The following is a 10,524-nucleotide window of genomic DNA, read 5'->3' on the forward strand; positions in this document are numbered from 1 at the left end:
TGAATGTTCCCTATGTGCCAAGAACTCTTTCCTGCTTGATTGCATGTAGTAACTCATGTAGCTTACAATGATAGCTCTGTTTTATAGGAGCTATTCACTTCAGTTTTGAAAGAGAGAAACTGTTAGAGACAAATTAAAACTTGCCCACGATTATGTGGCTGGTGGTGGCAAAGCCAGAAATCAAAACTCAGACAGTATCTTCCTAGTTTGTAGCTTTGTCTTTCTCTGTATTGACTTTGTGGAACACATCCAGAATGGCTTGAGCTATAGATCAATGTGAGTGACGGTACAGCTCAGGGGACGGCTGCCTTTTGTTTCTAATCCAAAATTAAAGTTCTAGTTCTCTAAGTGTCTTTTCTGCATAGACATTTCTCTACTTCTTTTTCTATTAAGAAAGACTTGGTCAGCAGATGATTGACAGAAAATGGGTATGTTATTAAGATCATTTCTTAAGAATGGGAATCGTTTCTAGAAACCAATGTTTGTTCATAAGCAACTGTTGCCAAGGCCTACACTGTTGGTCCGAGAGCCTTCAAAGGATAGCACTTTTGATATACCACTACATTTTCATATAATTTCCGAAGGTTAGAAGAAGCTGTTTGGGCAAAAGGGTATTCTGTGTAACAATACACCATGGCATACCACAATTTCTACAGCAAGATGTTTTACTTTTTATTTATTATTTTCTTTTGCAGAGGAAGATTACTGGTGGAGGGTCGATAAGGAAGGACTGGGGAATGAATAGAATTGGGGTCTCTGATGTGAAATTCACAAAGAATCAATAAAAATTATAAGAGAGAGAGAGAGAGAGAGACAGAGAGACAGAGAGACAGAGAGACAGAGAGACAGAGAGAGGAGAGAGAGAGGAGAGCCTGGCAATAGGAGAACTACTTCTCAGTGGTAAACTAATGCTCTTCTTCACCATTGCAGTGCCCTGCCTCAAGAGCCAGTTTTTGCAATCTCTAAGAACTCAATTCTATGGCACATTAAAATTTTAAGATGCTGATGTGGCATGTTAAAGTTTTAGGATAGCAGATTTATATTGACCATGTAAATGGAAATACCAAATGATTTTAGTCGCTAAGTATTTGTAAAGGTTTAGATTGTTTCATGATTGAGCTGCACCTGTGAAATTGTAACAGTATGGTTGCCTAAACAAGACCTGAACTTGACAATACCAACAAAAGGACAGTGCCAATGTGAATGGAGGAACTCTCATTAGGCCCTGCACCTAATGAGAAACTATAGGCAATTACTGACTTTAGAGAGATGAAGAATCAATCTGCTCCTGGGATGAGCTTCTGATAGGTGGTCTAGTCCTAAGCAGCCCTAAACACATACATCTGAGTGACAGTAAATTAACTCAACAGGTTGTACTTATACATCAGTGTGTGTGTGTGTGTGTGTGTGTGTGTGTGTGTGTGTGTATGTATGTATGTGTGTGTGTGTGTAACAATAATAATTAAAGAAAATGAGGTCATGAATTTGAGAAGTGTAGGAGAGAACACAGAAGATATTGCTGGAAGGAAAGATTGCACAAATGATGTAAATTCAGTCCTCGCACATGAGATTCCTAAAAAAAAAAAAAAGTGTAAAATGTTTCCTAGGGGAATAGTAATAAGAGTCTTGCTCCAGTACTTTATGCCTGCCAGTAGAACAGATGCCACTGAAGACTGAGTGGGTGGATTTAAGAAATAAGATCTTACTGATGAGTAAGACGGTATCTGTCTCTTCCTCTACAGGGCTGCGTAACAACACCCAACTCACCATCCTTGCATTCTCGGTCCCTAACACTGGGTCCCTCACTTTCTCTGGGCAACATCTCTGGAGTGTCTATGAAGTCAGACATGAAGAAGCGAAGAGCCCCTCCTCCTCCAAGTCCTGGGCTGCTGGCTCAAGACAAGGTGTCAGAAAAGGTAGGGGGATCGCACCTCTCACCACCAAAGCATCTTTTCACTGACCCAATTAACTCCACTGCAGATCCTTGGAAATGCTGAATTCTTTACTCTTGAGGTTTTAACACAATGTTTTCAGGGTGAACATCTGAGCTTTATTTAGAAGTAAAAGTGAGACACCACTCTGCTCCAGTTACTAAGCCAGGAAACTATTTTGGGGTCTTTGGTTCTTAAGGACCCAATGCTTGTAGATTAAGATGTGTTTTATTTTAGCACTGAAATTTTTGGGGGGGTGTTACAGAGATCACTTATGAGAAATTACATAAATAAAGGTACTCAGAGAAAGCTGAAACTTGTGAAGGAAGCAAAGTATCTAACCTAAATGTTCCACATTATTCAGATTCACAGAATGTGGAGACTTGTGCATATTAGGTTGTTTAAAATATGATATGGGGTTTATTTCATAGGACCCGTATTTAAGAAGCCTTCTTTTTGTTTGTCTTTAGAATAGTACAAAGCCTTCTAAGGCATTATGTCATTAGACATGGCCCCATAGATGACATCCTGAGCAGTGAGCCACGTAACCTATGGTTTCTACTGCTCTTCTTTCCTTCCATTACCTGTGGACACCTGGAAGCATTACTTGAAGAGTCTAGTCCTCTTTCCAGGAGTAGGGAACAATATGACACTACAAACTCTAATTTCATATTCTGACATTTCCAGTACAGCTAATTGCACTCCAAAAATATTAAACAGAAAGTTCCAGAAAAAAATTATACATTTAATTTCCACACTCCTCTAAGAAGCAAGATGAAGTCTCACAGTCATACTCTGCCCTACTAGGGCATAAGCCATCCCTTTGCCAAGTATATCTATATTGTGTTACTATCTGTTTATTGGTTGATAAGTGGCTGTCTCAATTATGACAGATTCTAGTGATAGTGTGGTACTATAATTACATAATACTTATTTGTCTTAATTGTGGCCCCAAAGCTAAAAATAGTATTTGAAACAGTTGGTAATTTGCCAAAGAGAACGTTTCATTAAGTGGGAAGATGAAATGTTATTGAAAGAATAGATGTCTGTGGAAACAGAGTATCAGAGAGAGAGGGAAAGAGGGAGAGAAATAGGAGTGGGGGGGGATTTAAGCATCTAAACAATGTGTTTGGGGAGGTGGTAGCTATCCATTCATCCATCCATCCATCCATCCATCCATCTATCTTATCTTATCATGTCTTATCTTACCTATATATCACTTCTCTTTTCCAAGCTCTGAACAAAGTACTGGGAAAAACAACATGAAGTTTTATTTTTCTAAACACATCCTCAGTTGGATGAAGTTTGGAGAGTACCTCTGGGGTCCCTCAGTGGGGCTCATGCTTTTGACTCTTCCAAGCTCTGCATCATCAAACATGTGCTGAGGTGCAACTTGAGAATGAGGGATGCCTTTCTCTTCTTTGGCTTCTTTCTTTTATCTGACCCTGCATCCCAGATTCCAGGGCAGAAAGCAAACCCATAACACTGGCATCCCATGAATAATGTTGCGCATTATTTTATTCTTTGATGGATTTCACATCCTCTTTCTTGCCTGGTGCCTTGGCATCCTTGGCACTGTCTCTGTGTCATAACTCTCAGGAACATTAGAACATTGACACTCTTTTGTTTTGTGACAACATACTTAAATGTACTAGAAACTATGTCCATTCCACCAAAATGGAGGCTTTGCCTTGGGCCTTTGTTACAGCTGCAGATTACTGTGAGTGGGTCCTAATGTCTTCCTTCATATCTGATTTAGTCATTTTTTTCATTGCTGGGACAAACACTTGCAAATATCAATCTATTTGCAAAGGATTATTTTGGTTCGCACTCTGAGGATGCTGTGCATCATGGCAGGGAAGTCCTAGCAGCAGGAGCTTGAACATCTGTTACATTTCATCCAGAGAGTAGGGAAAGATAAACCAGTGCTCAGCTCTCCTTGTCATTTTTATGCATACCTTGGTTCATGGATGCTACCATCCACACTTCCTACATGTCTTCTCTAAGTTAAATATAGCTGGAAATGACATCATAGACATAAGCAGAAGTGTGTTACTAGGATCTTTCTAAATCAGGTCAAACTGACCATGCAAATTAACCATCACAGTATCTTTACTTTGTCTGTCTGTCTGTCTGTCTGTCCTGTAGATGTCTTTATTTTTTTTAGTGGCCTTCTTACCCTTGTGTATCAGAAACCATATCTGACCCTCATAGGCCCTTTATTCATGTCACTAGAAATTTATCTCAAAATCCTATAATACAACACATTTTAGAAGATGTTCTGATTTTTTTTTGTCTCAGACAGTCATTTCTTTTGAGATTTCTGTGATAATACAGCTATTTTCTGATGAAAAGAAATTTAGTCCCAGAGGCACATCAGTTTGTCCTACGCTTGGCGGAACAATGGAGCTGCTATGTGAAGCTGTTTCCTGTGACCACAGTTCATCTCTTTAATCAGTTTACATTGTGTACTTTTTCATAACACCCAGATGTATTGATAACATTAGCCATTTCCAGCTACCCCCGAGATGCCTCTTTCCTTTTGGTTTGGATAGATATTTCTTTAGTGATGAAAAATATGTGTTCCGGGATCAGGGTTATGTAAAAGCTTTTCTTCAATAAGAAGCCTTAATGTGGTGGAGCAGAGATGGTACATCAGCCTTTCAAAACTGTCTTCTATACAAAGATGTTATGCTTTGTTTTTCTGAATTTAATTTAGTTACTCATACTGGATAGTCTGCTGGAGCAGAAAAACATATAGTAACTGGAGAATTGGGAACTCTAAATGGAAAATAAACAGTACATTCTCCCCTGCAGAATGAGCAGGGCCCCTCTACAGCAATAAAAGCTTCCACTGAAATCTGTTTTATTTGGCACAGAATGAGTTGAGAAATTGGTTGCTGGAAACCATCTCCCTTTTAAAGTATGTGAGTGAAGTACAGATTGCATTTAAGCCTTCCCTATGAACATGCTTCTTTTTAAAATGAAATATATTTTGCTATTTACCCAATTTCTAGGAAAACAACCCCAAAAAATATGTTGTCCTGGTTATTGGGAAGGACATCGGATCCTTTTTATGAATTTCCTTCCATCTAAAGATAAGTTGTTTGTTTGAAACCCCAGTGTATATGTAGCTGCTACTAAAACCAAAATCTTGAATAAGAAGAAAATGTTTAGTTTCAGGACTTGGCCAGCTTATGAGAAGAATACTTAGGATTTCATGTTTACATGACTATTTTTCTTATCAGTTAGGTGATAAAATTCAAAATTTAACTGTCAATGCCTTAAAGATAGAATAATTTTCCTATACTCTATTTTATCTGAAATGTAAAAATGTATATTATGTATTTTTTACCTAATTAAATAGCTATGATTTGATCATCATTATTTATGTTTCAAGGTAATTTTTATGTAATTTTCTAGAAATGTTAGAGCTGGAAAATAATCAATGCTACCTTTATTAAAATCTCTCTGCAGAGCATTTGGGAAGATGACTGGGCACAAGAGTATGGTCTCTTTAGGAAGAGGATAGTGCTTTTCTACAGAGTTCATTGCTCTGGCCATGGCATCTTGATCCTAGGCTATCATGATGAATTTTCAGGTAGAGATGGATGGAGGATGAAAGGGTGTCATGATAGGGCTGTAGGATCTAGCCAGAGTTAGACGAAGTATACTCAAAAATCAAATTATTTATGGCTACAGAATATCAGGTATACGATAAAATACTACCCTGAAACAGAATCATGTGTTAAACAATATTGGTATCTTTTCCCCTCTTAGTGAATTTTTTCCTTTCTCAGCTATGTTGATGAGAAACACAGCCTTTTTTGAAAAGGAAGGAAAAGAAATCAGTTGGTTCTGGGACAAATATGAGTGATCATGAAGTGGTTTCTAGTTGTCCCAAATGATATGTTTCATGGTAAGATTGGCTACATAAACTATTAATAGTCATAAAACAAAAAAGTCATAGATCAATACTTTCTACAAATCCATAGGTAGGGACAGTGTCAGGTAATTGCCTTACAGCAGAGTAGAAAATGTCTGCTATAGCTTTAAGATGTTGATGAGAAACAAAGTGAATATATTCCAAATGTTTCATCTGATTACCTAAAGAATGTTAGGTCACATACAGATGTGGGCATTAGGTAACTATTGGAGGTACTCACAGAGCTCAAGATAATTTCAGCTCCGCATCTGCAGTGTCTAGTTCTCCACTTTGTGGGAAGTCTTATCAGCTAGTCAGTCTTGGGAATCTTCACCATAGGTATGGCTTTTATTATTATTTTTATCTTTGGTTCGGAACCATGAAGGACTTAGACACTAACCACTATACTATACCTTCAGAGAGTCATAAAGAGTAGAGTTGCCCTTCTTCCCAGGTTCTGTTTATCAAGCAGGGTAGAAAACTATTAACAAGACATTCTTCTTCAGGTAGCTTCCTTCCCCAATAAAGACTGTAACAGCACCCCATATTCTGCTGACACCTGCAATTGCCCAAAGCTGTGTGTGTCACAGAGCAGTTCACTCTGCTCTTTCATCTCTATCAGCTGATCAGAAGCAAGTTTTGGATGTTTACCAGATAATGCTGTTGTCTAATTTCAGTTATTATTCATAAATACATAATGAACATAACTGTTCCTTCTTATATAACTGTAGATATTACATCCCAACGTTTATGCCTACCAAACGATATACTCTTTGTTCATGATAGAAAGAAAATGTTTTAAAGGTATCGAGATTTTCCTGTGTGCCATGTTATTGAAAGGCTGCACTCTGATTCTCAGTACCAGAGACTTCCAACATGACAGAGGTTGCCTTGGGGTTTCAAAATAATTAGCAATATTGACTATAAAAACAAAATGGTAAAGGCTTGTTTTATGATCAGGTATTAGCATCATCCAAAGTAGGGTTTTCTGTGAATGTGTTCCTTATCTGGTCAAAAATACTGGTAGAATACTCTGCCCCAACAGCAGAAATGCCATTCATTGTTCTCATGCTTTGGTTAAGTATGCACATGGACACATGATATCTCGTATCATATGAACAGACAGAATGCTCGTAGATGTTATAAACTTAACTGAAAACATCACTGCTTCTTTGATTTAGTGGTTAGAATATTTCCAAAAAATCCTAAAACTGTTGAAGGTACTCCTAAAGCAATACTTTATTGAGAATTGAAATGCCTATTTTACCACTAGACTTCAAGGGTGATCTTTTTTGTTGTTTATTTGCTTGTTTGAGACAGGGTCTCATAACCTAGGTTGTCCTCCAGCTCATTCAATATGGTAGGCTCTTCAAGAGTAGCCTTGAGTTCTTGACCCTCCTGTCTTCACCTACTGAGTTCTGATTACTGGCATGTCTCCCACCCAACTCAGCTCTAGGGCTTTATGCATACTAAGCAAGAATTCTATATCCTCAGCCCTAAAGGCTGCTACTTGAAAAAAAAAAAAAGAAGCAGAATTTCAGGATAGGTAGATGGCTGTCTAAGGGAGAGTTGTACCATAATAATACATTTTGTTTAATATGCAAGGAAGGAATGAAAAAGGGAAGGAGACATTAGACTTTTTGAGTTAGAACTCAGAAAAGCAAGCAAAGTTAGCAGAAAAGTTAACCATCATCACTATGCCTGCCTCTGATAGCTTGGCATACTGTCTTTCTCATGTCATTGACACTGCTCTACAGAGAGGTCACTGGGCTGGGGTGGGCTCTGCAAGTCATAGTACTTTGGAGTCCTTGTAAGTTTGGCCAGCAGAGTACAAGACTAACTTGGCTACTGTGAGATGGTTATTGCTGGCTACTTTGTAGAATCTAGAATAACCAGAGGTAAACTTCTGTCTCACCTGTGGAGGCATATCTAAATTGAATTAGTTGAAGTGTGAAGACTGTCCCACTCTGGTGGACAACATTTCCTAGATGTCATCCTGACTATATAATGGAGGCCAGGGGAACAGACACTGTATTCATCCCTCTCTGCTCCTGATTGTAGATATGATGTGAACAGCTGTTTGAAGCTCCCACTGCTTTGACATTTCTGAGATGCAGTATACTCTTGAGCTGAAATAAACCTTTTCTCCTGTGCTGCTGCTCTCGGGTGGATTTTTTTTTTCTTTTCATCATAGCAACAGGAAAAGAAATCAAGGCAACTGCCTTCTCTCGCCAGTCTCTGTTCCCTTCCTTGATTTCATTTTTTTTTTTTTAGCCCCAAACATGTAGGCTTAGGAGACAAAGAAGCTTGTATATTTCTTCACTAATATCTCCACTATATAGCTTTTAACATACCACATAAGAAGTATGAAGAAACACAAACCAAAAACCCCAAGTTGATTGTTTCACTAGACAAATCCCAGATAGAAGAATGTTCAATGGCAGTACTTTCTCCTGACTGTTGGGCAGTAAAGTTCCCTTCATTCAACTGGCCCCAGGTCTCAAAAACATAATAGTGATTTAATAACAAGCTTTCATAGTGTTCCAGAGACCTTTATGGACACCACTCCATGTAGCTTAATGGTTGTTCTATCTTTAAATAACACACAGTTATTGTCTTCATTTTATCAATGAGGGCAATACGCTTAGAAAGAAGAAACGAGGTCATGGGTAGCTGCCATGCCAGTCAGTGACATGTTATAGACTATCTGATGTCTTTCTTACATATAGCCACTGGAGGTAATGCTAATTGGGTCACAGGGATGTGTAACTGTCATTTGACTAAGTGAAAAACATGCTGGAGTGCTTCTGATCTATCTGCACTTTGCCAGGTCTTATACTGCTGAGGAGAAAGAACAATGTACATTGTACATCTGCGGTAAATAAACTTCACATGACCTTCGCTGACAGGAGATGCAGAGGGTTCAAGGATATTTGAAATGGAAGAGTGAGCTTACTCACCACTGACAAGGAAGGTCTGATTGCTGTGTGAGGGTCAAACTCAAGAGATGAGGAAATTCATAAATGCTGAAGGGAGATTGTTCTGCACATTTCCCATCACTCACGAGCCTTTAAGAAACAGCTTCTTCCTGCTGTCAGTGCAATCAGCCTTCTCAGCAGCTGCTCCGTGTGTCTGAGAGATACAATTACTACCCCAACACTTGGCAGAAATAGGATAAAAATCATTTTACCTCCACATACATCCTTTGTCAAAAACCTAACATGAACGGGCATGATACTGATGATGGATGCCAGACTTTTGAGAGAACTGTGTTAAATAAATGTGTGCAACTATCTTTGGCTTACTGGTTCCAAGGATATATAAACTTAAGAACTCTGAAGCCCATATTGAACTCATATTATTTTTGAAACTATTCTATTGGAATATTTAAATCTATATAATGAGAACTAAGGAAAGATCAAAGACCTTAAAGAAATGAAACTCGGCAGAACTAATTAAATGTGTGGATGTGTACAAAAAAACAGCTCCTATTCAAAAGCATAACATTCTAAACCTGTTACTGTAGGTATAGCCAAAAGCGTTAGAAGTATACCTAACAATGTAGCTTAAAGGTAACCACCTTTAAGAACCGTCTGTGGTTCTGAGCTGCTGATTTTATTTATTGACTTCACACAATTTCCAAGTCTGTTTATGTACTCATACAGTATGATATGAAACTTCACAAGCCTTGACAGGAATGGAGTGTAAGAATAAGTAAATCTTTGGTCCTAGTCATACTGTCTTTGAGTTCATACTCTACAAAGAAGTGTCATTAAATTGTAAATGTTCCAGATATTAAGCAAGCCTGACTTTTTTTAGTAAATGAGCCAAACTAGCACAAAAATAATTATTCAAATTTGTGATGGCTTTTTGTAAGGACAGCCTTGTGGTGGGTCCATTTATATCTAAAATATGGAAATATAATACAATGTTTACGGCAACCTGGAACAGCTATGTAAAAAGTGTTGGGTCAGTGGAAGTGCAGAGATGTCTCTAGTGTTTGGGAGGCTCCCATCTTCTCTGGCGATGGAGAAAGTGAGGGCAGACAGCATTGTGTTCAGCAGCATGGCGGAAGACAGGCTCTTTTCCAACATAAACATCCCTAAGAACCTAGGCGGCTCCCTTCCACTGCAGAGCCTGAGAAAACAGGCCACAGAGGAAGTTCCTTGCTGGAAACAGCAAAGCGGCCATACTGAGGGTGCGCGGTGGAAGGAAATGGCAGCTTATTTTAGCTACTGGACATCTACCTTTTGTTTATGGATCCTTTCCTTTCTGACACTTGCTGTTAAAGAAACAAATGTGGCTTTGAAAGAGATTAGATTCTTACCTATTTTTAGCCATCCTTAAAGTGTGGCATTTTAGCGAGGCTCTCAGCTAAAATCAAAGCGAATGTGCAATGTCCATTTCCCAGCGGGAAACAGCTTCATGGTCAGCGGCAAAGGGAAGCTGACCTTCATGTTCCGGCACACTGTTCCAGCATGTTCCAGCCATTCACTGCACACTTTCTCACTTTGTCGTTGGTTTTGCTCGTCCACCACCTCAACAAAGAAATATGTGAAACTGGGGCTTCGTTGTTTCTTCGTTGTTTCTCTTAGCTTCATATCTTGCCTCTTTATTTATATATATATATATATATATATATATATATATATATATATATATATATAT

The 10,524-nt window shown here is 38.5% G+C and overlaps 1 protein-coding gene across 2 annotated transcripts in view; it reads left to right on the forward strand.

Moving 5' to 3' along the window:
• Positions 1 to 10,524, forward strand: part of Cobl (cordon-bleu WH2 repeat protein) — a 232,547-nt gene that overhangs the window by 124,905 nt on the left and 97,118 nt on the right. For both annotated transcript variants that reach the window (XM_028777526.1, XM_028777534.1), the window contains exon 7: positions 1,743 to 1,916. In XM_028777526.1, coding sequence (XP_028633359.1) covers positions 1,743 to 1,916 — 174 coding nt within the window. The remainder of the gene's footprint in view (positions 1 to 1,742; positions 1,917 to 10,524) is intronic.

This window comes from Grammomys surdaster, unplaced genomic scaffold, assembly GCF_004785775.1.
Source record: "Grammomys surdaster isolate TR1022 unplaced genomic scaffold, NIH_TR_1.0 67, whole genome shotgun sequence".
In the NCBI taxonomy this organism is placed as follows: Eukaryota; Metazoa; Chordata; class Mammalia; order Rodentia; family Muridae; genus Grammomys; species Grammomys surdaster.